Here is a 27,602-nt window from a genome sequence, read left to right as displayed (position 1 = left end):
CATGAAACCGGTCCCTGGTGTCAAAAAGTTGGGGACTGCTGCCTTAGATGTAATGTAACCTGCTGAGTGTGGCTTTCTACCTCCAGCCCTGATTTATAGAGCAGCTGGACTTGTAACTGAATCTGAACAAATTTCAAATACCCCTATATATGTTTTATCAACTTCTCTCTGAACTACTTCTTGACCTTTTGACTTGTTCCCCAGAAATGGTGACTTTTCTGCAAGACAAAGGAGTTGAGATTCTGAAGGCTCCTGGGCCAACCTCCTGAGGCCAAGACCAACCTTCCTCCCCCAACCTGCTGCCAAAGCACTAAGTCCCTTGTTAATTGCACCACAACCTGCCCCAAGGCACGTGGCCTCTCCTTAAAAAAGTCTACGATCTCTCTTAGTTGAACAGATGAATTTGAGGCAGTTTCCCCTGTTCTCCCAACAAGCAAGACACCCAACAATTGGATCTTTGTGCGATGAGCAGGTAGACCTAAACTGAAACCTCCCTGTGTTTTCCATAACAGATAGGGAATGACATTTACTGAAACCACACAAGACAGCTACAGGGAGAGCAGAATTGGCAGCTTCAGATCCGCTGGAGCACATGACCTGCCACCACAAGAGAAAGGCTAGTGAGCAGCACCTCCTCGTGGACTTCGGGTGCAACCACAGGGAGGAGATGGCAGTGTACAGAGCAGCAGACCAAGGAACTGATCCCAAAAGGCTTCAACGGGCTGCACCCCTGAGTTTAGTTCCTTCCCCCATTACTGGGCCCATACCTGTGTGTAGCAGACCTTCCCCTGGCCACATGTGGCATTGCCTCCTAGGCCACCAGCAGGAGTGGATATGGGCACTGGCCACCTTACCAACCAGTGCTTTGACGATCTTCCTCCTCATGCCGCTGCTGCACCTCTGCCAGGGGTCTGTGCCTATTTTCCCTAGAAATCTCCACAATGGTAGAAAAGCACAGGATACGGGCAAGAATGAAGCCTTCAATTCATGAAGGTGACTACAGGCAAGTAACTGAGCCTCAGTTTCCTCAGGAGCAAAATGGGGCCAATTAACTTACTGATAGAGTCAAATGTAGGGACCTGCCCACACAGAACCATCCAGCCCAAGAAGAAATGAGTGCATGAATGTCCCACAATCTCAACTCCTCCAACCCTTTAAATTCCATCCACCTTAACCCATGCGCTGACTTCTTTCTCAGACTCAGCTCACCTGAGTGGAAATAAAGGCCATGTTACCCACACAGAACCTGGACTTCGATTTCCTTTTGTTCACGTTTCGGAATGATCTTTCATTTTCAGTCCTTGACCTCTCACTAACCTCATAAATGGGATTTCTGCAAAGGCCCAGTGGTTAGGATCCCAGGCCTTGGAATTATATGGACAAGAGTCCCACTACCACTTTCCTATTTACTAGATGTGGACTTATGCTCTGATAAGCCCTTACGGTCACTGATTTCAGGTTCCCTTCGGTAACATGGCTGTAATAATGCTGACCTCATATAGTTGATGTGAGGGTTAACTTGAATAATTTATATAAAATGCTTAAACAGCGCGTGGTACATAAGTACTCAGTAACAATGGCTGAGAAAATGACACCGCACTACATAAATGAGGTTTCATTGTCTGAAAAAAACACGATTTGTTACCAAAAGAGTTCTTCTGGAGGTTTGCCTAAAGAGTGAAAATAAACCTAACCAAGTGACGCTTGACCGGGCAAATACGACCTTCGCCTCAGCTACAGCGTGCCACGCCTCCAGCCAGGAAAGCCCCGCCCAATCTCTTGCGGCCCCGCCCCTCAGGTTTGTCCGGGCCGATCATCCCTTTGCCTGCGCCCTCCGCCGCGCGCGCCTGCGCAAAGTGGGCCGCGGGCCGCCGAGGCCATTAGGATGTTGGTACCGCGGTATTGGGGCCCCGGTCTGGTCCGTGGCTCGTTGGGCAGGAGGCAGAGCCCCCAGTGGCGAGCGCTGGCCGGCCTCGGCGGGTCTGTAGGCTGGGAGGACGGCTCAGACGTCCGAGTGCGCGAGAAGCCGCCCTGGAGGGTTCTCTTCTTCGGCACGGACCGTTTCGCCCAAGAGACTCTGCGGGCTCTGCACGCCGCCAGGTACCCAGGCCAGGGGTTGTGGGGCTCGGCTGCTGAAGGCGCCGGTGCCGCGCCTGTGGGGCCTCCCCCGAGGGTTTTGGACTCCTGGTCTCGGAAAGCAGCGGCTCTGGAGAGGTGTGGGCCCAGATCTCCGCTTCTCCTGGCGCCCGGAAGGTGCTCAACACCGCCGGTCAGCCTTTGGGCGTCCATCCCGTCCATTCTGTGCCTTCCACTCCCGGCCCTGTCTGTCGGTTCTCCAAGCTCCACAGGGCCTCCATGGAGCCCCCGGGGTACTAAACCGGTGCCGGGCACTGCCTACATCACCTACGTCTGGTCCCACCGCCTCCTGCCCATTTTGCGTGTGAGGAAACCGAAGCTCAGAGAGGTTATGCGATTGCCCAAAGTCATCAGCTGAGCTGGTTGGGACTAAAACCGGGTCTGGCTTTAAAGTTCGCTTCTTTCCACTCCCTCCTGCAGCCTCCCATCCATCTAATGTGTACCCTCCAGACTTTTAGCTGGTTCTTATCAGGCTCATCACCCTTCTGCACACCCACGTCTCGCTGCTTTGCTCCCCTTGCTCTCCTGGTATATTTAGGGGCCCAGTTGATGGGGGTGGGCTGAAAAGAGGACATTGATTTCAAAAGAAAAAACTTACAGATCAGAACTCTTAGGTATATGTATACGTTTGCTATTTATAAAATTTATCAAATGTTATTTACTGGGGAAAAAAATTGTTTAAAATCTAGCCTGCCTTAAAAATCCAGGAATGTGGTGGCAATACCTGTTGTGTTTCTTTCCCCCTTTCCCTCAACTTAGGTTATTTCCCCATTCCTTTTTTTTTTTTTCTGATGTATTCTCTCCCTCCACTCATTTTTGTCATCTCCACCTCCTCTTCCCTACAGATACTTCTTTTTTTTTTTTTGTAGAGACAGAGTCTCACTGTACCGCCCTCGGGTAGAGTGCCATGGCATCACACGGCTCACAGCAACCTCTAACTCTTGGGCTTAGGCGATTCTCTTGCCTCAGCCTCCCGAGCAGCTGGGACTACAGGCGCCCGCCACAACGCCCGGCTATTTTTTTTTTTGTTGCAGTTTGGCCGGGGCTGGGTTTGAACCTGCCACCCTCAGCATATGGGGCTGGCGCCCTACTCACTGAGCCACAGCCCTACAGATATTTCACAGCAGTCCCTCATATATAAAATCTTTCATCAATCCCATATACAGCATTCCTCCCCCGGGACACTCTTCTGTACACATATCTGGAAGAAATGCCCTTTACTCCATGTTCCATTTGCATGCCCTCCAAACACTGTTATTTCTTATATTGCTACATGCATCTCTCACTGCATGCACCCCAACACTTCTAATGATGCTTCACTTAGCAGCTCCATTACTCCTATGCTTTCTTTTTACTGCCCTGGTACATAGTCCCTTTTCTTGACATGGACTCCTCAACATGTGCATGCAATACCTCTTAAAAAGTGAATGTACCAACTTGCGCCTGTGGCTCAAGTGGCTAAGGCCCCAGTCACATACACCTGAGCTGGTGGGTTCGAATCCAGCCCAGGCCCCTAAAACAACAATGACGGCTGCAACCAAAAAAATAGCTGGGCTTGTGGAGAGCACCTGTAGTCCCAGCTACTTGGGAGGGGGAGGCAGGAGAATCACTTGAGCCCAGGAGTTGGAGGTTGCTCTGAGCTATGATGCCACAGCTCTCTACCTAGGGCAACAGCTTGAGGCTCTGTCTCAAAAAAAAAAAAAAGAACGTACCACCCCTGGGCACGGGAATAACATGCAGCAGATAAAAAGAATGAGGTAGTCCTACCTGTACTGCCATGGAATGATGCCCAAGGCATATATTTTTGTTTGTTTTTTTCTTAAACTATTGTTTGAATGATAACGTAGTTATGGTACAAAATATCACAGATTCGAAGGATATACAGTGAAAAGTCATTTCCTTCCACCTGTTTCCCAGTTCCTCTGTCCAGAGACAGGCACTGTCCTATTTTTTCTTGAAATGTTAAGGGTCTGCTGGTTGCCGTGGCTCATGCCTGTAATCCTAGCACTCTGGGAGGCCAAGGTGGGGAATAGTTCAGACCAACTTGATCAAGACTCTGTCTCTACTAAAAATAGAAAAGTTAGCCTGGCCTTCTGGTGGGCACCTGTAGTCCCAGCTTCTGGGAGGTTGAGGCAGGAGGAGTTCAAACTCCTGCTTAAACCCAGGAGTTCAAACTCCTGCTTAAACCCAGGAGTTTGAGGTTAACATGACCTAGGCTGAACACTAGAATGTCAAACATGGCACTCTAGTGTGGATAACAGAGTGAGTCTCTGTCTCCAGAAACAATTTTAAAAAAGAAATGTTAAGTGCATATACAAGCGTATGTATATTTAACCAATTTTTTAAAAGCACTCAATAGTACATATAGCATTGTTAAGAGAAAAAAAACAAAATGCAAAACAGTACAGGTAAGATCCCAATTGAGTAAAATATCTTTGCTGTTTATGTTTCTGTATGCACATGGAATCTCTGGAATGATACTGTCCAAACAGTGGCCATTAGCTACATATGGGTCTTTAAATTTAAAATAATTAAAGTTAAATATAAACAACCCCTCAGTGTCTCAATCACATTAGTTTTAATCACATAGCCTTAAATACTTCGTGAGTTTAATCATCGAAATACCTTAGTGGTATATGAAGTAGTTTAGCTTTGAGTCATTATCTTAACACTGTCACATTTTTCCTCCAATCTTTCTAACTTAGGGAAAACAAAGAAGAAGAGTTAATCGACAAATTGGAGGTGGTCACAGTGCCTTCCCCATCACCAAAAGGATTGCCAGTGAAGCAATATGCTGTGCAGTCTCAGCTTCCAGTGTACGAGTGGCCAGACATGGGATCTGGAGAATATGATGTTGGAGTAGTGGCTTCATTTGGCCGTCTTTTGAGTGAGGCTCTTATTGTTAAATTTCCCTAGTAAGTTTTATTTATAAGGAAATACAATATAGAAACCTTGGTCTTTATTGATGGACCTGGTATCTAAAATGTAACGTGAATGCTACTTAATGCCTTCTTTAGTATTTTTTTTTTTTTTTTGTAGAGACAGAGTTTCATTTTATTGCCCTCGGTAGAGTGCCGTGGCGTCACACAGCTCACAGCAACCTCCAACTCCTGGGCTTAGGTGATTCTCCTGCCTCAGCCTCCCGAGTAGCTGGGAGTACAGGCGCCCGCCACAACGCCTGGCTATTTTTTTGTTGCAGTTTGGCCGGCGCTGGGTTTGAACCCACCACCCTCGGTATATGGGGCCGATGCCCTGCTCACTAAGCCACAGGCACCGCCCTTCTTTAGTATTTTTAAGAACTTTTATTTGTGGCATGAACTGTCAAAACGCATTTAACTCCGTATTACTCCCTATGAGCTTTTTTTCACCCTCATTTAAATATATATATTGAAATATTTTACAGATGAATGAAGTATTTAAATTTCTCATTGGTGGATGAGAGGGTATATTGGGATAAACAGGAAAGGTGAATGGATCATCTGGTGGGGATCAAGAGGATGATTTTAGGTATTCTATAAGTAAACAAAGTGAGAGTCGTTATATGACTAAACTAGAAATATAATTCAAATTGTTCATGAGGTGCATAATAGGGTTTGAATGGTTCTTCTCATATAATAATAAATACATTTAAAATTTTACTTAAAAACTCCCAGACATCATGAGCTGTTACAGAACATCTTTGGAATAAAGTCTCTGTTTTTTAATGAAGTTTCATATGAATTTACCTTTGACTATTTCCTTTGAAGTGATACAGACTAGATTTAACTGTCAATATTTCTGGGAAAGTTTAATAATGAAAATAGCATACTAGTTTAGGTAGTAATAACTAAATGGTAAAGCCTGATGACATACTAATTTTGGCATTTTCTAATTCAGTGGCATATTGAATGTCCATCCCAGTTGCCTCCCGAGGTGGCGTGGTCCAGCCCCTATAATCCACACAGTGCTTCACGGAGATTCTGTTGCTGGAGTAACAATTATGCAAATTAGACCTAAAAGGTAGAATATATTCACTTTGCTTCAGATTTTTGTGATTTTAAATGTTAATATGAGTTTGGGAAGAGGGAGTAAGATAAATGGATGGTGTTGACTGATTTCTGTATTATATCCTTTCTGCTTTTTCTGGTTTTTAGCATAAAAGTCGTGTATCTTTTGGTATTTATGCATTGTCTCTTTAAAGTACTTATGAAATTTTTAATTTGTTAATTGAAATGTATTATTAATACCTGGATTTCTGTAAAAGAAATTATGTAAATGAGATGGATTTTTGTATGTTAATTATTTTGAATCTTGGTTCCTGACCTATGGTCAAAAAACTTTTGAAACCTAAAGTAAGAATATGTTGTATTTCAACATGTAATATAATTGTCTTAAACATTTTTTTCTACGGTACCTACACTTTAGAAAAAAGTATTTAAAAATTACTTAAGGTATTTATTAAGCTGCAGCCTGTTACCACCTAACTTCCTCATAGGAAAAAAAAATTTATAAATGCACAGGAACAACGTGGTATCTGGGATTTGCTTTGACTTACTGCAGAAGAAAAGGGAGAGAGGACATGAAACAAGAGTAGCAAAACTTTGATAATTCTAAAATTTGGGTGATATATATGATGATTCATTTGACTATTCATTCTATTTTTGTGCATTTTTTTTTTTAATTGAGACAGAGTCTCATTTCGTCACCCTCGGTAGAATGCCGTGGCATCATAGCTCACAGCAACCTCCAACTCTCAAGCTCAAGCAGTTCTCTAGCTTCAGCCTCCCTAGAAGCTGGGACTACAGGCGCCCTTCACAAGGTCCAGCTATTTTTATTTGTTTGTTTAGCAGGCCCAGGCTGGGTTCAAACCCACCAGCCCCCACCAGCTCTGGAGAATGTGACTGGTGTCCTAACCACTGAGCTACAGGCACCCAGCCTATTTTTGTGCATATTTGTAATTTTCCATAATAAACATTTTATTGTAGTTCCTAGGTTAGGAATATCATTAACAGAAGCACAAAGTTAAAAGTTTTAGATAAAGCATATTTCTTTTTTTTTTTTTTTTGAGACAGAGCCTCAAGCTGTCGCCTGGCTAGAGTACTCTGGCATCACAGCTCATGGCAACCTCTAACTCCTGGGCTCAAGCAATTCTCCTGCTTCCGCCTCCCAAGTAGCTGGGACTACAGGCGCCTGCCACAAGGCCCAGCTATTTTTTGGTTGTACCTGTCATTGTTGTTTGGCGGGCCTGGGCTGGATTCCAACCTGCCAGCTCAGGTGTATGTGGCTGGCGCCTTAGCTGCTTGAGCCACAGGCGCCGAGCCAATAAAGCATATGTCTAATGAAAGCCCATGGCCAGTGTTTACAGAGCTTGATGTAAAATGTAAGACTATGGGAATGCAAATGTGTTTGCATTTATTTATAATCACCAATGATGATAATCCAGGCAAAACTCAACTCCTTTGAGGAAGGAAATAAAGAAATAATAATGAGGGCGGCGCCTGTGGCTTAAGGAGTAGGGCGTCGGTCCCATATGCCAGAGGTGGCAGGTTCAAACCCAGCCCCGGCCAAGAACCAAAAAAAAAAAAAAAAAGAAATAATAATGAATTTCCTAATTGTGCTTCCTTGGAAAATAAATTCTTTGCCTTATGCTTTTTATGTGCCAATAGATTTTTTTGTACTATTTATTACTGATGATAGAATTATTTGTTATTGAGATGAAATTCCTGATATGAAACTGTATACTTTTTTTTTGAGAGACAGAGTCTTGCTATGTTGCCTGGGCTGGCCTTGAACTTCTAGGCTCAAATAATCTTGCTGCCTCAGCCTCCTGAGTAGCTGGGACTACAGTCATGCACCACTGCTCCTGGCTACTTTTTTTCCTTCAGAAAAAAATATAGTCCAGATTTTCCTCTCCCTTCTTTCCAAACTGACATATGTCCCTTGCTAATGGCTAACAGCCAAATTAGTAGCCAACAATAAATTATCTTTTTGATATGTAGATAAACATATTGATCTTAAAAAATAATGATACTCTTTGCTTTTGACTTTTTGCTAGATTTGATGTAGGCCCAATTCTCAAACAAGAAACCATTCCAGTGCCACCCAAGAGTACTACAAAGGAATTAGAAGCAGTGTTGTCAAGACTGGGCGCTAACATGGTACAGTTCTCCAATATCTTACTGCTTTTGACTGATTTAGTGGTTTCCTAAGTAATTATGATGAAAAGAACAACGTTATGACATGTAATTTTAAGCTTTTTTTTTTTTTTAAGGAGTGATTTCTGCCTCTTACTTTATTTTATTTTATTTTTTTAGAGACAGAGTCTCACTTTGTTGCCCTCAGTAGAGTGCCGTAGCGACATAGCTCACAGCAACCTCCAGCTCTTGAGCTTAGGTGATTCTCTTGCCTCAGCCTTCCAAATAGCTGGGACCACAGGTACCCACCACAACATCTGGCTATTTTTTGTTGCAGTTTGGCCAGGGCCGGGTTTGAACCCACCACACTTGGTATATGGGGCCAGCGCCCTACTCACTGAGCCACAGGCGCCGCCCCTGCCTCTTGCTTTCTAAACGTTAGCATGGGGTTTGTGATCTCATATAAATCTTTGAGAATTTACACAGATTGGATACTTTATAAAATCTTTCAAGTGAAACAGATGATCTTTTTTTTTTATTTATTTATTTTTATTGTTGGGGATTCATTGAGGGTACAATAAACCAGGTTACACTGATTGCAATTGTTAGGTAAAGTCCCTCTTGCAATCATGTCTTGCCCCCATAAAGTGTGACACACACAGAAACAGATGATCTTATATGGTCCACTACATTTCACAGTGTGGCCTATTCTTCCCACTTTTACTCTCATGTATATAATATACCTTGCATATCTGTCAGACTAAACTAACAGCAATTTCCTAAGTGATTCTTCTCTTTCCTCCCACTTCTGTGCCTGGGTGCCAGTCATTTGCATCCACATACACTGGGATTTTTGCAGACCACCCTACCACAGATGATCTTTCCTCTCTGTGGCTTTGTATTGCTCCTTGAGCTCATTGAATCTGCCTGTAGGAGGAGTTGGGTAAATGTTTAATGATTAAATTTGTGTTTTCATATTAAATAGTTAATTTACACAGAGAAAAAATAATAATTTTATAAAGAGGAAATTTTTTCACAGCTGTATTGATGGCACTGTCTTTTCTAGGCACTTACCTCCAAAATGATCTTAAAATAGTGGCTGCCAGCATTGGCTTGTGTGCCAAGTTCTAGATGTGCTATGGAATTTTTTTTTTTTTAGCAGTTTTTGGCCGGGGCTGGGTTTGAACCCACCTCCAGCATATGAGGCCTGCACCCTACTCCTCTGAGCCACAGGCGCCCCCCTGATAATGGAATTTTTTTAACCAGGAAAACTTTGAGGTTGTTGTTGTCAGTCATTTCACAGATAATGACAACACTGAAGGACATAGACAAATAACTTTTCCACAGTGAGACAGCTAGTAGGCAGTGGAACTGGGGTTTAAACCCAGAATCTTTGAGTCCAGAGTACATTCTCTTTCTGTGAGGCTCCACCTTCCTGGGAGGTGAGAGTGGATAGCCAGGCACAGGCTGTTCTGAGACTAAAAGCTTACCCAACCAGGCAAAGCCCAGCCTTCTCTAGAAGTGAATCGATGACCTGTGCTCTCCAGAGAGTGACATCTTTACTTTGAGTCCATCAAGTGGACATATAACCTCATAACTTGCTCCAATTTGTTGCCTTACCCTGCTACACAGCTCTTTTAAAGTTACAGATCATTTCATGGTACTTAATTGGTAGTATGTTTCTGTTAATATATCACTCTCTTTTTTTTCTGTAGCTTATTTCAGTTTTGAAAAATTTGCCTGAGAGCCTGAACAGTGGAAGGCAGCAGCCAACAGAGGGGGTGACATATGGTGAGTGAAGCCTGCAGACCCTCTCATGTCTTCAAGAGGCTTTGTTGTCATGATGGCATCCGAGCACTCTGACTTCTTCACTGAACTTTTCCCTTAATTTTGACTAAATATTGAGTGTCAACTTGTATGTCCTTTTCTGAAAAAATGGTTGGTAAGCTCTCTACCTCTTAACGTGTAGCCTTATGAAGGATTAGACGCCCACACCCCGCACCCCACACCCCACCTTCTTATTTTGGAAGTTTTAAACACGTAAATCGAAAAACAGTATAATGAACACCAGTTTACTCCAGAGTCAACAATTATTAATGTTTGGCCATATTTTCTTTCTGTGTGTTTAGTATATATACAGGTATATTTTAAATTACACTTATTCATTTGGAAGAATGAATTATGACCTTTCATCTCCGAGTACTTTTGCATGCATTTCCTAAGAAAAATGAATAATTCCTTAATAACATCCAGTATCCATCCATGTATTTAATGATCCTAATCATCTAAAATGTATTTTATAGCTATTATACTTGTCAAACTAGGATCTAGTTGTAATTCATTATTATAACTCTTTAGTCTCTGTAGTCTAAAAGAATTCCTCCACTATTTTACCCTCTCTCTGTCATTGACTTTTTGAAGAGACCAGGGCAGTTACCTGATTTGTTTGTTTCATTCCACTGTTGTTTAACTTGTCTTCTCTTCCTGTATTTCCTATAAATTAGAAGTTCTAAAGGTTTGACTAGATTCAGGCTAAAAGTTTGTAGGAAGAGTATTTCATACATGATACTATGTTTTAGTAAAATTTATTTCCATTTGTTTTTAATTTTAGAGAGTTTTATATGATTTAATTCTGTTTTTTGAATGTGTAAAGCATATACTTGAGTCAAAAGTTAAAACTATTTTAAAAAATATACTGGATGGCTCGGCACCTGTAGCTCAAGCAGCTAAGGCACCAGCCACATACACCAGAGCTTGTGGGTTAGAATCCAGCCTGTGCCTGCCAAACGACAACTACAACCAAAAAATAGCCAGGCATTGTGGTGGGCGCCTATAGTCCCAGACACTTGGGAGGCCGAGGCAAGAGAATCGCTTAAGCCCAGGAGTTGGAGGTTGCTGTCAGCTGTGATGCCACAGCACTCTACCAGGGCGACAGCTTGAGGGTCTGTCTCAAAAATAAAAAAAAAGGCGCCTGTAGTCCCAGCAGCTCGGGGGGCTGAGGCAAGAGAATCACATAAGCCCAAGAGCTGGAGGTTGCTGTGAGCTGTGTGACGCCACAGCACTCTACCGAGGGCAGTAAAGTGAGACTCTGTCTCTACAAAAAAATAAAATAAAATAAAAGATACAGTCTTAATTTTGTCCCCTCCAGTCTTAGGTAACACTTCAGTTAGCCAGGCTATCAGGTTGCACCAAAGCTAGTGAAGCCAAGTTTGGTCACTTGGTTGAAATAGTGACCACCAGATCTTTCCAGTGTAAAGATGTGTTTTCTCTCTTGCAATTACCAATTAATCTATAGGATAATACTTCAGCACTGTGTGAATACCCTGCTCCCTAACAGCCTTTCACGTAATGGTTTTAGCACAGATTGGTATTCCTTACATGAATAAATTACTTAGTTAGGGATTATGAAATGGAAATTTTTCAATTCCTTTTACATTTAATAGTTGGTATTGTTCTAGAAATAAGAGTTTTTCCCAATAATTGGGGATGAATTTTAGTTCATCCTAAAATGGGGATAAAAGCTTAATTTTTTTCACTTCCTTGTCAGTTTTTAGACTTGGTACTGTAATCACCTTGGTACTGTAATCACCTAGTTTTTAGGACTTGGTACTGTAATCACCTTCAATTATAGTGGCAAATGAATTCTTTTTTTTTTTTTATTGTTGGGGATTCATTGAGGGTACAATAAGCCAGTTACACTGATATGAATTCTTTTTAATATCATCTGACTCATAGATTTTCATTATTGGCTTTTACAGTGTAATATAATACTTTGTGCTGCTCAGATTTCCCAAATTTGCCCAGTGGACCCCATAAAGTTGGGGCTCCTGCATCCTTTTTGACGCTCCCAGTTTTGCGTGCTCACTTGGTTTCTACTGCAGTATGTCCCAGGTCCCCTTGTAAATTCTCTGGTATGTGTTGGAATCAGCCGTTTCTCCAAGGAGGCACTGATCATTTTCATGGGGTTGGTATTTAGAAACCTTCTGATACAACAGTGTGTCCCAAAATAGGGTGTTGATGATGGAGAAAACTAGGAATTACGTTTTTTAAAAATACTCAAGTTCATATTGTTTTATGATTCAAATTTAACATTATGGGGTTTTCTTTATATTTTATCTTATACTATCTTCTTTTTTATTCATTTCAACCTATTTATTTGCTATGCATAAAATAGTTGCAATATTATACCAATATTACTACTAAGAGAACTATTAAATAAGAGTTAAGATTTCTTTCCAGTGTTTTTTTTTTTTCTCTTTAAAATATGTTCTACTGGGCGGCGCCTGTGGCTCAGTCGGTAGGGCGCCGGCCCCATATACCGAGGGTGACGGGTTCAAACCCGGCCCCGGCCAAACTGCAACCAAAAAATAGCCGGGCGTCGTGGCGGGCGCCTGTAGTCCCAGCTACTCGGGAGGCTGAGGCAAGAGAATCGCTTAAGCCCAGGAGTTGGAGGTTGCTGTGAGCTGTGTGAGGCCACGGCACTCTACCAAGGGCCATAAAGTGAGACTCTGTCTCTACAAAAAAAAAAAAAAAAAAAATATGTTCTACTAAAGGTATATAGTCAGATTAGTATATCCAAAAGTTACTGGAGATAATATTTTTCTTGTAGTTTTGTTACCTATTTTGATTTATAGTTAGATTTGTTTCCGTTTATTTTTGATTTTAAGGGTCGCTTTATTTTCCTTTACGATTAAATTTATTAATTTATTTTTTGGTGAGGGAAGGGGTCTTCCAGTGAGGACTAGAAAACCTGCTAGACAACTTCTAAAAGAGCTATAACACCTATTTTTTTTAACACAAAATATGTGGTGAAAGTTAAAATAATTTTAAAAAGTATACTCACAGAAGTCCTTCTTCTATCCCTATCTCATCCAATTCTATGTTCCTCCTTCTATAGCTAACTTTATTAGCTTCTGATTTAGCCTTCTAGTTATTTTGCCAAAAATAAGCAAACACAGATATATTGGGGTTTTTTCACACATATTATTTTTCCTTTTTTCTTTCACAAAAGGTAGCATAAAATATACACTCTTCTACACTGCTCTTTTTTCACTTAGCAGTATATCTTGGAGACCACTTCCTATTAGGAAGAAGAGATTTTCCTCCTTTTTTGTGGTGGCTTAGTTCTCATTGCGTGTATATATCATAATTTATACAACAGATCCCTTTATTGATAGGCATTTGGGTTGTTTCCAGTCTTTTGCTATTTCAAGTAATACTGCTGTGAATAACTTTAAGCACATGTTACTTCCTAATATAATATATAAGAAATTGTATCTTGGGCAGTACCTGTGGCTCAGTGAGTAGGGCACCAGCCCCATATACCTAGGGTGGCGGGGTCAAACCCATCCCTGGCCAAACTGCAACAAAAAAAATAGCCAGGTGATGTGGCAGGCGCCTGTAGTCCCAGCTACTCAGGAGGCTGAGGCAAGAGAATCGCCTAAGCCCAGGAGTTGGAGGTTGCTGTGAGCTGTGTGACGCCACAGCACCAAGGGTGATAAAGTGAGACTCTGTCTCTACAAAAAAAAAAAAAAAAAAAAAAAAAAAAAAAAAATATATATATATATATATATATATATATAGTATCTTGGAGTAGTTTTAATGCAAATTATTCCTGTGAGTGATGTTGATGATCTTTTCATATATTTAAGGACTATTTGTATTTCTTTTGCTGAGAAGTGTCATATCTTTTGCCCATTTTTGTATCAGGTCTTTTTTTTTTTTCTTTTCTTTTCTTTTTTGTGAAAACAGAGTCCCACTCTGTTCCCCAGGCTATACTGCCATGGTGTCATCAGCCTAGCTCACAGTAACCTCAAACTCCTGGGTTTCAGTGATCCTCCTGCCTTAGCCTCCCAAGTAGGTGAGACTACAGGTACCCACCATGACACTCAGCTACTTTTTCTATTTCTAGTAGAGATGGAGTCTCATTCTTGCTCAGGATGGTCTTGAACTTCTGAATTCAAGGGATCTTCCCTCCTTGGCCTCTATCATGTCTTTTTCTTCTCTTATTTCAGGAATACTTTATATAATAAAGAAATTAGTCCTCTGTGATATAAATGGCAAATTGTTTTAGTTTTTCATTTTTTTTGTTTGTTTGTTTTAACTTGGGGCATATAAAAGATGTTTATTTTTGGCCAGGCACAGTGGTTCATGCCTATGTAATCCCAGTACTTTGGGAGGCCAAGGCAGGGGTATTGCTTAAGGTCAGGAGTTTCGAGACCAGCCTGGGCAACATAGAGACACTCTTATTTCTACCAAAAAAAAATTATCATAGCATGATGGTGTGTATGTCTGTGGTCTTAGCCATTTGAGAGGCTAAGGCAGGAGGATCACTTGAGCCCAGGAGTTTGAGCCTGCAGTGAGCTATGATTGTAACATTGTGCTCCAATCAGGAAACAGAACATGACCCTGTCTCTTATTTAAAAAAAAAAAAAAAGTTTATTTTTATGTAGTCTCATTTATCCATTTTTAATTGCTTCTGGACTTTGAGTGATAATTAGAAGGGCGTTTTCTACTCCCACGTTATAAAGAAGTTCACCCATGTTTTCTGTTAGTATTTTTGAACATACAGAAAAATTGAGACTTTTTTTTTGAGGCAGAGTCTCACTATGTTGCCCTTGGTAGAGTGCCGTGGCGTCACAGCTCATAACAACCTCAAACTCTTGGGCTTAAGCGATTCTCTTGCCTCAGCCTCCCAAGTAGCTGGGACTACAGGCTCCTGCCACAATGCCCAGCTTTTTTTTGGTTGGAGTTGTCATTGTCGTTTTAGCAGGTCCGGGGTGGGCTCTAACTCTCCCCGGTGTATGTGGTTGGCACCCTACTCACTGAGCTACAGGCGCCAAGCCAGTTGAGAGACTATTATAATGAATTATTTTGTATCTGTAACTCAGCATTAATAATTTATCAATTCATGAATATAGAACCTGACATTCATTTTTGCTCTTGGCTTTATCTTGTAGCCCCTAAGATTTCTGCTGGTACCAGCTGTATAAAGTGGGAGGAACAAACTTCAGAGCAAATATTCAGACTTCATCGTGCCATTGGAGATATAGTAAGTTGGGAAGTTAGGGTGCAATTTTACCTAATTGGTATTTTTGTGTGTAATTTGCTTTCTCAATATTTTTATTTAGGAATGGATCTCATAAACTATACTTAGGAAATCTGAAAATTTGTTTTTAAGGTATTCTTTAAACTTTAAGTTTCTGTAGAGGCCTTAGAATTAACAAAGCATTTTCAAATACGTGTATTTTGTAGTTTATCATAACCAAGTTTTTATTACTTCATTTCATAGGTGAGAGGAATGAAAATGAGATGACTAGGGCAGTGCCTGTGGCTCAAAGGAGTAGGGCACTGGCCCCATATACCGGAAATGGCGGGTTCAAACCCAGCCCCCGCCAAAAACTGCAAAAAAAAGAAAGAAAATGAAATGACTAACTTAGGGGAGCCCAGTGACTAAATAAAGGACCTAAATCTTCTAACCTCTAATCCAGTGCTTTTTCCTATATCTGTCTCTGATCAAATTTTTATAAATTCTTAAATCATTGATTTCTTTATATTGTATATAAAATGAAGTTGTAATGTTATAGCTTGTTAAAATATCTGAGTTAAATTTCAATTCCTTGATAAATTTGTGGGGGGGTTTCTTCATTTTGATAGTTACTTATGTTATTCGAACTCTGGGCCTACCAAGTATGTAGTTTTTAATGGACCACCTCTGTTACTAATGATGAGTAAAATGGGGAACTACCACTGGATGTCTGTAGCATGCCATTTTAAAGTTGAATAGAGGCTTAAAGTAGATGCCCAATAAATTATTATTGAGTGTTTCCAATGTCATATTGCTGGTTAATGAGAGTCAAAGTCAGGTTTTGAGTGAAATCTGTCTAACTTCAATCCTATACTTTTTCTTCTGCCTTAGAATGGCACCTGTGTGAACGTGGACTTTAGAGCCAGTTAGATCTGAGTTCCATCTTATGGCTGCTACTTCTTAACTCGTAGACTTGGGAAAGTTATTTAACCTCTGAGCTTTAGTTTGTTCATCAGAAGATTAGGGCTGATTTTTTTCTTTTTTCTTTTTTTTTTTGCAGTTTTTGGCTGGGGCTGGGTTTGAACCCACCACTCCTGGTATATGGGGCTGGCGCCCTACTCCTTGAGCCACAGGTGCTACCCGGGGCTGATATTTGTGTGTGTGTATGTGTGTGTGTCTTTTATTTTACAGTATCTGACATATACTAGGTACTCATTAAATAACAGCTGCTATTATTCATTCGTTAAACAAACTATTTATTGAAGGCTTATTATATGTCAAGTGTGTCAAGCAGTGTGCAAGGTAATAGTGTGGGAGGATAGACAACAAATAAGCAAATAGTTCCCTGATAAGTTCCTTGATGAAAGTTAAAATAGGATCATGTGATAGAATAACTGGGGGTTATTTTAGATTGGGTAGATAGGGAAGACCTCTCTGAGCTGACATTTAAACTGAGGTCTGGGGCCTGGTATGGTGGCTCACTTCTGTAATTCTAGGACTCTGGGAGGTGTAGACAGGTGGATTGCTTGAGCTTTGGGGTCCAAGTCCAGCCTGAGCAAGAGTGAGACCCATCTCTACTAAAAAATAGAAAAATTAGCCAGGTATTATAGCAAGTATCTCTAGTTACAGCTACTTAGGAGGTTGAGGCAGGAGGATTGCTTAACCCAGGAGTTTAAGGTTGCTGCGAGCTAGGCTGATGCCATGGCACTCTAACCTGGGAAAGTACAAAACAAGAGAAAGACTCTTGTCTCGGAAAAAAAAAAAAGTTGGTATTACAGAAATAGACAAGCTGCCCCTAAAATTGATGTGGAATTGCAAAGGGCCCAGAAAAGCCAAAACAATCTTGAAAAATAGCAAAATTGGAAGACTTGCATATCCCAATTTCAAAACTTACTGCGAAGCTATAATAATCAAAATAGTGTGGTACTGGCTATAACACAATACAGTAGAATTAAGAGTCTGTGGCTTTATGATGCCATAAAGCATAAGCAGCCAAACTGGAAATAGAGAAATTGGACTGCATCAAAATTAAAACCTTTGGTGCTTCAGAGGACATTATCAAGAAAATAAAAAAATTAAAAGAATGGGAGACGATGGCGCCTGTAGCTCAGTGGGTAGGGCATCAGCACATACACCAAGGCTGGCGGGTTTGAACCTGGCCCGGACCAGCTAAAACAACAATGATAACTGCAACAACAAAAAAAATAGCTGGGCATTGTGGCGGGCACCTGTAGTCCCAGCTACTTGGGAGGCTGAGGCAAGAGAATCGCTCAAGCCCAAGATTTTGAGGTTGCTGTGAGCTGTGAAGCCATGGCACTCTACCCAGGGCGACAGCTTAAGACTCTGCCTTAAAAAAAAAAAAGGGAGAAAATACTTGCAAATTTATATATCTGATAAGGGTATAGTATCCAGAACATATAAAGAACTTTATAACTCTGCAGTAAAAAGACAAATAACCCAAATGGAAAATGGCCAAAGAATCTGATTAGACATTTCTCCTCAGAAGATCTACAGATGGCAAATAAGCACATGAAAAGATGATTCATTTCATTAGCGTTTAGGGATATGCAAATCAGAACCATTATGAGATATAATTTCACGTTCATTAGGATGGCTATCATTAAAAAACAATAGTGTTGGGCGGCGCCTGTGGCTCAGTGAGTAGGGCCGCCAGCCCCATATGCCGAGGGTGGCGGGTTCAAACCCAGCCCCCACCAAACTGCAACAAAAAAATAGCCGGGCGTTGTGGCAGGCGCCTGTAGTCCCAGCTGCTCAGGAGGCTGAGGCAAGAGAATCGCTTAAGCCCAAGAGTTAGAGGTTGCTGTGAGCCGTGTGACGTCATGGCACTCTACCCAAGGGCAGTACAGTGAGGCTCTGTCTCTACAAAAAAAAACCAATAGTGTTGACAAGAATGTGGAGAAATTTGGAATCCTCATACATTGCTAACAGGAATGTAAAATGGTGCAACCAGTGTGATAAACAGTTTGGCAGTTCTTCAAAAAGTTAAACACAGAATTACTATATGACCCAGCTTTTCCACTCCCAGGTTTATACTCAAGGGAATTTAAAATATTCACACACAAAATTTGTACCTGAATGTTTATAGCAGCATTATTCAAAATAGTCAAAAAGTAGAACAACCCAAATGTCCATCAGCTAATAGTGGATAAATAAAATGTGGTATATCCATAAATAGACTATGCCGCAGCCATAATCATAATCACATGCTACGACACTGTGAACCTTGAAAACACTATCCTAAGTGAAGGAAGGCAGTCACGGCCACGTGTTATATAATTACATTTATATGAAATGTCCAGAAGAAGCAAATCCATAGGCTGGGGAGAAAAGGTAATGGGGACTTTCTGGTAATAGGTGTGAGGCTTTTGCAGGGAGGAGGGTGATGAAAATGTTCTAAAATTCGGCAAGAAGAAAAATAATGGTATTGGTTGAACTGCTCTGTAAATCTAAAAAATACTGATTTGTATGCTTTAAAAGGGTGAATTTTATGGTATGTGAGTTATATCTCAATAAACTGTCAAAACAAATAAAAGATCCAAGGTGGGAAAGAACTGGACATGTTTGAGAGACAGAAATGAGGCTGATGTGGCTGGAATGTAACCAGCAAGGTGGAGAGTAGCATAAGAGGAGGTCAGAGGCAAGCTTGAATAGGACTGATGTGTAGTGGGAAGTCCCTGGAGGGCCTGAGCAGGGAGTAATGGGTTTAAGTGCATGCTGTTAGAAGGTCACTCTGGCTGCTGCTGGAAAATGGACCGGAGGTCAGTCAAGAAGCTGGACTGTAGCCCAGGTGATAGATGATGGCAATTTGGACAATGGTGATAGTGAGTGGAAAGAAGTGGACATCCATGCAGGAGGTCAAAGCATAACCCTGAAGTCCCCCCTACTCAGGAGGCTGAGGTGGGATCAGGAGTTCAAGGCCAGCCTGGGCAGCATGGGAAGAGCCTGTCTCTAAAAAGCAAAAGAAGAGAATGTCCAGTCTATGCTTTGGAGGTGGAGTCAGTGGAATTTGCTGGTGGAATATGGGAAACTAAAGAGAAAGAAATTAGCATCATTCATAGAGTTTTGCCTTCAGCAGCTAGGTGAATGGTGGTACAATTTAATTGAGGTAAGGATGTCTAGGGAGGAGCAAATTTAAGGAGGAAATAAATAGTTCTTTTATAGCCATGTTAAGTTTGAGAAGTTGAGCCAAGTAGACAACTTCCTAAGATGAAATTTAGGCCAGTAACTTGAAATCTCTTAACATCTCTGACTTACTACACGACAATCTTTATCTTCTGCAAATCCAACCTTTCCTCCATGGAGAAAAGCTTTGTGCTATCTTGGAGCCAGAAGGTGAGGTTTGATTCCTAGAGCAGCCCTTTACTAACCCAAAGCAAGACCTGCCCGTTCTCTGAGTGTCTGCTTTTTACCCTTAAAATGTGGTTAACGACAATGTACACAACTGTCAAGATCAAAGGGGAAAAAAACTATGTGTATCTAAATCTATGAAAATATGTGATTTTGACAGTAATGATGGTGGACACTGAAGTGATTATATCCTTACCATCCCTTTACTTTCTGTTATGTTCTAATGGTAGGTGAGCTTTCCTCCTCAAGAACAAAATTGTGTATTCTGAGTGTATACCCAGCAAGTTTATCACCCTTGGTAAATATAAATCTTTAGTCAGTAAGCTTGTTTCAAAAATATTTTGAGTTCTGGGCGGCGCCTGTGGCTCAGCAGGTAGGGCGCCGGCCCCATATGCCAAGGGTGGCAGGTTCAAACCCAGCCCTGGCCGAACTGCAACAACAAAAAAAATAGCCGGGCGTTGTGGCGGGCGCCTGTAGTCCCAGCTACTCGGGAGGCTGAGGCAAGAGAATCGCTTAAGCCAGGAGTTAGAGGTTGATGTGAGCTGTGTGATGCCATGGCACTCTACCGAGGGCCATAAAGTGAGACTCTGTCTCTACAAAAAATATATATATATATTTTGAGTTCTTAGAAGAAAAAAATCACACATGAAAATTTTTCATAACTTTTAAGAGCAGATAAAAGAAAAATGAGCCATCAGGATATAGAAGAAGATACTATACTAAAATAATGACATACTGTATGTAAGATTATGAATACCTATGAAGTTTTTCTTCAAATTTGTTTAATTCTTTGATTTAATGTTCAAGTTATTACTAATTCTTCTGAAAGTTAAACCTGCTCTTTAAAGGATGTCATAAAAAGATCACCAAGCTAAGAATCAGAAAACAGTCCAACCCTGGCTCTACCACTAACTAGCTGTGTCAGCCTTGAGAAAATAGCTGCATTTCTCTGAGCCTCACTTTCTCCATCTATGAAATAAAGGAATGAGCTATAATCTGAAAATAAATGTATTTAATTCATAAATTTGAGAGAATTTATTTCTTGTATTAATTTTTATTAGTCTATTTAAATCAAGTTCTAGGATCTTTTATTTTTTTTTTTTTTGACAGAGTCTCACTTTGTTGCCCCCAGTAGAGTACTGTGGCATCACAGCTCACAGCAACCTCAAACTCTTGGGCTCAAGCAATTCTCTTGCCTCAGCCTCCCAAGTAGCTGGGACTGTAGGCACCCACCACAGTGCCTGATTTTTTAGAGATGGGGTCTCATTCTTGCTCAGGTTGGTCTTAAACTCCTGAGCTCAAGCAATCCACCGGCCTCAGCCTCCCAGAGTGCTAAGATTACAGGCATGAGCCACCACGCCTGTCCTAAAAAAGGCTGATTTCTTAAATATAGAAAATATTTTTGTACATTGAGATGAACATCTCAGTTTTTAAAAATATGGGCCAAGGGCATAAATAGGCAGCTTATAGAGAAATAAAAAGTACAAGTAAATACATGGAAAGTTCCTCAGCCTCAATCATAAAAAACAGCAATATATTGCCATTTTTTCTCTCTTATCAAGGCAGTTTAACAATAAAATGATGCTCTTTAACCTAGGCATTCCACTTTAAAAAAAAAAAACAAAAAAACCTATTTTCCAGAAATATATAAGTGCTCAAAATATATCTACAAATCTGTTTGCTACCACATTTTAGAATAGTAAGAAATTGAAAGTAATTGAAATATCCATCATGAAGGTATTAGTTGCATAAATTATGATACATTCATAAAATAGGATACTGTGCAACAGATAAGAGTAAAGTAGGAAAGTGTGTACTGATGAAAAGTTGTCCATGGCTTCTGGTTAAGTAACAAAAGTTTCTTATAAAACAATATGTTTTAGATTTTTATAATAATATTTGTGGGAGAAAATATACATCAAACTATTACTGGCTACCTCTAGGAACAGAGCTACAAAATGCTATCTCTTTCTAACATTTTTTTCTTACATAAATGCTGTAATATTTGGATTTTTATAATGGGTATAAAATTTTAATTAGAAATATTAAAAAATAAATAGCTGGGCGTTGTGGCGGGCGCCTGTAGTCCCAGCTGCTCGGGAGGCTGAGGCAAGAGAATCGCGTAAGCCCAAGAGTTAGAGGTTGCTGTGAGCCGTGTGACGCCACGGCACTCTACCCGAGGGCGGTACAGTGAGACTCTGTCTCTACAAAAAAAAAAAAAAAAAAGAAATATTAAAAAATATATATATATTGATTTTTTAATGTTTAGGATCTTACAAATCCCGTAAAGACTGATATAGAGGGTCACATGTTCTGTTCCATAAAATTTAGTGAGTGAGTTCCTAATTCCTCTAATTAGGAAAAAAGACCAGATTAACACAAAATAGTAGTTGAAAGGGGTTTGAAGGGGTGGTACCTGTAGCTCAGTGGGTAGAGCACCAGCCACATGCACCAGGGTTGGTGGGTTCAAACCCATCCCTGGCCTGCTAAAAACAAAAAAAATAGCCAGTTGTTGTGGCAAGCATCTGTAGTCCCAGCTACTTGGGAGGCTGAGGCAAGAGAATCGCTTAAGCCCGAGAGTTGGAGGTTGCTGTGAGCTGTGACGACACAGTACTCTACCAATGGTGAGGTAGTAAGACTCTATCTCAATAAAAAAAAAGAAAAGAAAAGGATTTGAGGATTGAGTGTATCCCTTTATCATACCTTCTTAATCTTATTTGCAGATTCCATTGCAGACACTCTGGATGGAGAATACCATTAAACTTCTGGATTTGGTAGAAGTTGACAGCCCAGTCCTTGCTGGTAATAACATTTGAATAGTTGAAATGGAAGATGTTTTCAGTATAGTCTACATGAAACTGTATCTCTTTTTACCATAGGTAACATTTACTAAAAGTAAGGATTCTTTTAGATTGTTTCAGTTCAATAATGATAATACTTCACTTTCACTTACTGTCTTATTCCTTGCAGTGTCTGCTCACATTTATTTTCTCATTTAATCATTCTAAGAACCTGGGAAGTAGACAGAGCAGTGTTCCTATCCCATTTTAAACTGATTTCCTACTTTAAGATTTTCAGGCTCAGCACCCATAGTTCAGTGGGTAGGGCGCCGGCCACATATACCAAAGCTGGCAGGTTTGAGCCTGGTCTGGGCCTGCTAAACAACAACTGCAACAAAAAAATAGCCACGATGTTGTGGGCGCCTGTAGTCCCAGCAACTTGGGAGGCTGAGGCAAGAGAATCACTTAAGCCCAAGAGTTGGAGGTTGCTGCAAGCTGTGACACCACAGCATTCTACCGAGGGCAACGTAGTGAGATTCTGTCTCAAAGAGACAGGGAGTGTAAAAGTGACTTGGTTAATTTTATTATGGTAATATAATGAAAATATCTGGGCAGCTCGGTGAGAATCTAGCCCAGCATTTCATGCCACAGGTCCATTCTAAGGCTCGTCAGTGCCCTCCCAGTTTGGTCGACAGAAGGAAATGTGAGCCACAGAGGGAGCTGACCTATCCTAGAGGTAGTTGGAGCTTCCCAGGAACCTAGAAATTGGGACTTGTTTGGGCAGAGATGAAAGGGCCAGCTTAAATCCTAAGCATCCTATATATTTCTCCACTGGTTAGTAGTTATTTTTCTAAAATAGTAACATACAACTTCCAGTTTAGAATTTTAGGTAATCCCTGGGAGACTAGGTAAAGGAATTGTAGCTTCTTCTGTGTATGGAAAGCTTTCCTGTGGATTAGTGATGTACACAGAGCACCATGTCTTCGTTGTAAGTTTGGGATCATAAATTCAGAGCATCAGCAAGATGTGTCCTCTCCAGTATCAGTACTGCTTTTTTGGTTTTTCAGAAATACCATAAAGTTGCATAATTTATTTCTCTCTCTCATATCTTTTTTTTCTCCATTCTTCAGATCAGATATTAATAAGAGAGGCTATTATTCCAGGATCAGTTATATACCACAAGCAATCACAAATCCTGCTGGTTTATTGCAAGGTACATTTTCCTTTAGTTTCAAATTATCACACTTGTTTTACTGAATTTTTCGTTTGTATCACTTATTATTTTGAGTTCACTTCACTTAACTTTGTGTCTATCAAATTGGGCCAAAAGGCAGTTTAATTTTCTTAAGAAATAGTGTAGATTTAGCGCATGTAGCACAGTGGTTACGGCACCAGCCACATGCACCAAGGCTGGCGCGTTCAAACCTGACCTGGGCCAGCTAAACAATGACGATTGCAACAAAAATTGGAGTCGTGGCGGGCGCCTATAGTCCCAACTACTTGGGAGGCTGAGGCAAGAGAATCACTTAAGCCTAGGAGTTGGAGGATGCTGTGAGCTGTGACACCATGGTACTCTACTGAGGGCGACATAGTGAGACTCTGTCTCAAAAAAAAAAAAGAAATAGTGTGATCTTTAGCATCATTTTTTTAAAGTGATGAAGTTTTTCCAAGGCATTATTGTTAGTGAAAGAAGATTCAGTAACTTGAGTGCCTTCTTAAAAGAAAACTTGTGGGCTCGGGGCTTGTGGCTCAAGTGGCTACGGCGCCAGCCACATACACCTGAGCTGGTGGGTTCGAATCCAGCCCAGGCCCGCCAAACAACGATGATGGCTGCAACCAAAAAATAGCTGGGCGTTGTGGTGGGTGCCTGTAATGCCAGCTACTTGGGAGGCAGAGGCAGGAAAATCGCTTGAGCCCAGGAATTGGAGGTTGCTGTGAGCTGTGATGCGACAGCACTCTACCCAGGGCGACAGCTTGAGGCTCTGTCTCAAAAAAAAAAAAAAGAAAGAAAAGAAAACTTGTATATTTGCAGTAATCCAATTTAATTAACAAGCTCCTGTGCGTGGTAACGTAAAACTAGTCATATCAAAGTGTTTGGCTGAACTACTTTAGGGCATGTACCCTACTTTCTTTTACTGCTCAACAGTAATTAAGAGATTTCTGAACTGTTTAAAATGACTTTGGGACTATTATTGTTTCATAAAAACCATAGTGTGTTCTGAGAAGTATTCCACATTCCTTCTATTTCCTGGCATTTTCCATCACATGGTGTTTAGGTGAGATGCTTCATGCTCAAGACGTGTTGTCTGAAAAATGTGTGATAGTCTGGGCGAGGTGGCTCGTGCCTGTAATGCTAGCACTCTAGCAGGCTGAGGTGGTTGGATTACTTGAGCTCAGGAGTTCAAGATCAGCCTGAGTAAGAGCAAGACCCCATCTCTACTAAAAATAGAAAAGTTAACTGGGTGTGGTGGTGCACACCTATAGTCTCAACTACTTGGGAGGCTGAGGCAGGAGGATCACTTGAACCCAGGAGTTTGAGGTTGTTGTGAGCTAGGCTGATGCCATAGCACTCGAGCCTAAGCAACAGCATGAGATGCTGTATCAAAATAAAATGAGATGAAATGAGGTGAAAAAAAATAAAATAATGTGTGATAAACTGATCTGACCTACACAGACTGTAAATACAGAATTCCTCCATCAGCCTCTCTTCATCTCCTGCAGATTTATTCTGGAACAGGGTTGGGTTTGCACATCTTGCTGTCCTTATCTGGGTCTGTATGTATATGGGTTGCTTGTCTGCGGTTTGCTCTCATAGAAAGAAGCAGTGAAGAATTCACTCAATTCTTGTGAATTTGAGTCTCATTAGTTGTGTTACTTCAAACAAATCACCCACCCTCTCTGGGTGATTTTATCTTCTAAAATGCGGATGATAGTGGGATGTGGGACCTGTAGTCCCAGTTACTCAGGAGGCTGAGGCAGGAGGTCCCTTAAGCCCAGGAGTTCCAATGCAAGACCTCATCTCAAAACTAAACTAAATGGACATGATTTTGGATCTGCCTGCCTTTTAGATTTGTTATGTTCTGATGATCAATCACAGTAAGATATATAGACATACTCTGAAAACTGTAAAGTACCATGCAAATATAGACAAAACTTTTTACTCCACTCCCTTCATGATTAAATAGGTGTATGCAGCTCTTGTGTGTTTGTTATCTTTCCTTGATAATAAACTTTAAGAGTCAAGGAATTGCATATGTTTCTTAGTACCGTGCCAGTTGCAGCGAGGCATTTAGTAAAAGTTTATTGGTTTATTTGTTTCCATATAAAAATTTTATTATGAAAACTAAAATTTAGTTGGTTTTTCAGTATTGCCACCACTTCTTATTTACTGTTTGTCTTTTGTCTTTAAGGATGGCTGGATTGGTGTTCGATCAGTGATGCTTAAGAAAACACTGACAGCTACTGATTTCTACAATGGATATTTGCACCCCTGGTTCCAAAAAAATTCCCCAGCTCAACCAAGCCAATGGAGATTTCAGACTCTCAGGCATCCAACGAAGAAGAAGCAGGAAAAAAAAATTGTTGCTATGCAACAGTGCATTAAGTAGTTAGGAAGCAGAAGGACCTATTACATATTTGTAATTTATTAAAAGCCTTATTTACAAGGAATTACCTTGACTTTCTTTTTTTTTTTTTTTTTTTTTTGTAGAGACAGACTCTCACTTTATGGCCCTCAGGTAGAGTGCCATGGCATCACACAGCTCACAGCAACCTCCAACTCCCGGGCTTAAGCGATCCTCTTGCCTCAGCCTCCCGAGCAGCTGGGACTACAGGCGCCCGCCACAACGCCCAGCTATCTTTTGGTTGCAGTTCAGCCGGGGCCGGGCTTGAACCCGCCACCCTCGGTATATGGGGCTGGCGCCTTACCAACTGAGCGACAGGCGCCGCCCTACCTTGACTTTCAAAGAAGATGACACTGTTGGAAAAAGAGAAGATTGTTGTCTAAAAGATGGATTGTCTCATTTTCCATTTTTTTTGTAACAGTAGTTAAACAGAGCTTTTTCTATTTAAATAACAAAAGAAGTTTAAAAAATAAGATTTGTATTTATAATATCAAACTTAAAGAGATTATATCTTTCCCTAAGAGCAAAGGCAACTAAGTGGTATGCATGTATATACTGAAGAGCATTTGGGGTTTTTTTTTTGTTTGGTTGGTTTTTTTGTTTTGTTTTGTTTTGTTTTTTTTTGCAGTTCTTGGCCGGGGCTGGGTTTGAACCCGCCACCTCCAGCATATGGGGCCGGCACCCTACTCCATTGAGCCACAGGCGCTGCCCTTGAAGAGCATTTTTTTAAAAAAACAGTATGTATGTTGAATTTTTAAAATCACATGTCCCTATTGACTGTTATCTTAGGAGTATTTGATCTAGATTTCTAATTTTCAATAAGAAGTCGATTCTTTAAATTTCTTTACCAGCTATCTATACTATAAATTCATATTTTACATATAAATTTTCTTGAAGAAGGAATATGCTGACATTTTTCTTCTTGTGCAGGAAAGGAACATTGAGCGTCTGGTCTGCGCAAACTCACCCTGTCTGTTTCAGGATAGTCAAGCACTTCTGGAGAAGGAGGTGCAGTGGCCAGCTGTTGAATCTTTACAAAATCGCCTTTTCCTGCCTAGATTTTATGTTAAAATCTTCATTAATTAATCTCTTCATTCAACAACATTTATTGATAGAGTCATCATATAATTGGTCATCTAGATTAGAACATTTCTATGAGTAACAGAAAGCACTTATAATAATTATTCCAGGACAGCAGACATAAACCAGGACTCTCCTACGCAAACTGAGTGGTATGACCATCCTATTTATTGAGTGCTTGGCTGTGTAACTCGCTTTTATGCTGGTTGGTAGAGATTCTGAGATTAAATAATATTTGGCAAATTCAGTCTACTAGGGAGGCAAACATGTAAACAAGTTATCATACAGTTATAAATGCCATAATGGAGGAATTATGGTACCATTAAGTGTCCCTCAGGGCATCAATGGAGGCTTCCCAGAAAAGGGAAACTGAATCTGAGGTTCCAAGGATGTCTTCACCATGCAGACCAAGGCCTGGGAGGGCACTCTAGCTTGCTGAGGGTATGGAGGCCTAAAAGAACATTATCATGCATGG

General features: G+C 40.8%; 1 protein-coding gene and 1 non-coding gene across 2 annotated transcripts; one reads left to right on the top strand and one right to left on the bottom strand.

The window, feature by feature from the left end:
• Positions 1 to 592: 592 nt before the first annotated feature.
• Positions 593 to 26,093, top strand: MTFMT (mitochondrial methionyl-tRNA formyltransferase). The gene is made up of 11 exons (XM_053595555.1): positions 593 to 675; positions 816 to 909; positions 1,799 to 2,100; positions 4,842 to 5,051; positions 6,013 to 6,135; positions 8,171 to 8,273; positions 9,965 to 10,040; positions 15,209 to 15,300; positions 22,368 to 22,446; positions 23,555 to 23,637; positions 25,835 to 26,093. The coding sequence occupies exons 1-11, from the start codon at positions 593 to 595 to the stop codon at positions 26,030 to 26,032; spliced, it is 1,443 nt and encodes a 480-aa protein (XP_053451530.1). The 3' UTR covers positions 26,033 to 26,093.
• Positions 12,972 to 13,033, bottom strand: LOC128589451 (U7 small nuclear RNA). Its single transcript, XR_008381023.1, has one exon. It is a non-coding gene; the product is annotated as a U7 small nuclear RNA (small nuclear RNA).
• Positions 26,094 to 27,602: the final 1,509 nt, after the last annotated feature.

Source organism: Nycticebus coucang, chromosome 6 (assembly GCF_027406575.1).
Source record: "Nycticebus coucang isolate mNycCou1 chromosome 6, mNycCou1.pri, whole genome shotgun sequence".
Taxonomy (NCBI): domain Eukaryota; kingdom Metazoa; phylum Chordata; class Mammalia; order Primates; family Lorisidae; genus Nycticebus; species Nycticebus coucang.
This window is presented reverse-complemented; position numbering and strand designations above follow the sequence as displayed.

What these genes read in the sequence shown, in the direction of transcription:
- MTFMT (XM_053595555.1), top strand. Translation starts at nt 593, where the DNA reads ATGACCTGCCACCACAAGAGAAAGGCTAGTGAGCAGCACCTCCTCGTG. An exon ending in CTTATTGTTAAATTTCCCTA is followed by an intron (nt 5,052 to 6,012) that starts GTAAGTTTTATT and finishes TTTCTAATTCAG; the next exon opens with TGGCATATTGAATGTCCATC. An exon ending in TCCTGCTGGTTTATTGCAAG is followed by an intron (nt 23,638 to 25,834) that starts GTACATTTTCCT and finishes TTTGTCTTTAAG; the next exon opens with GATGGCTGGATTGGTGTTCG.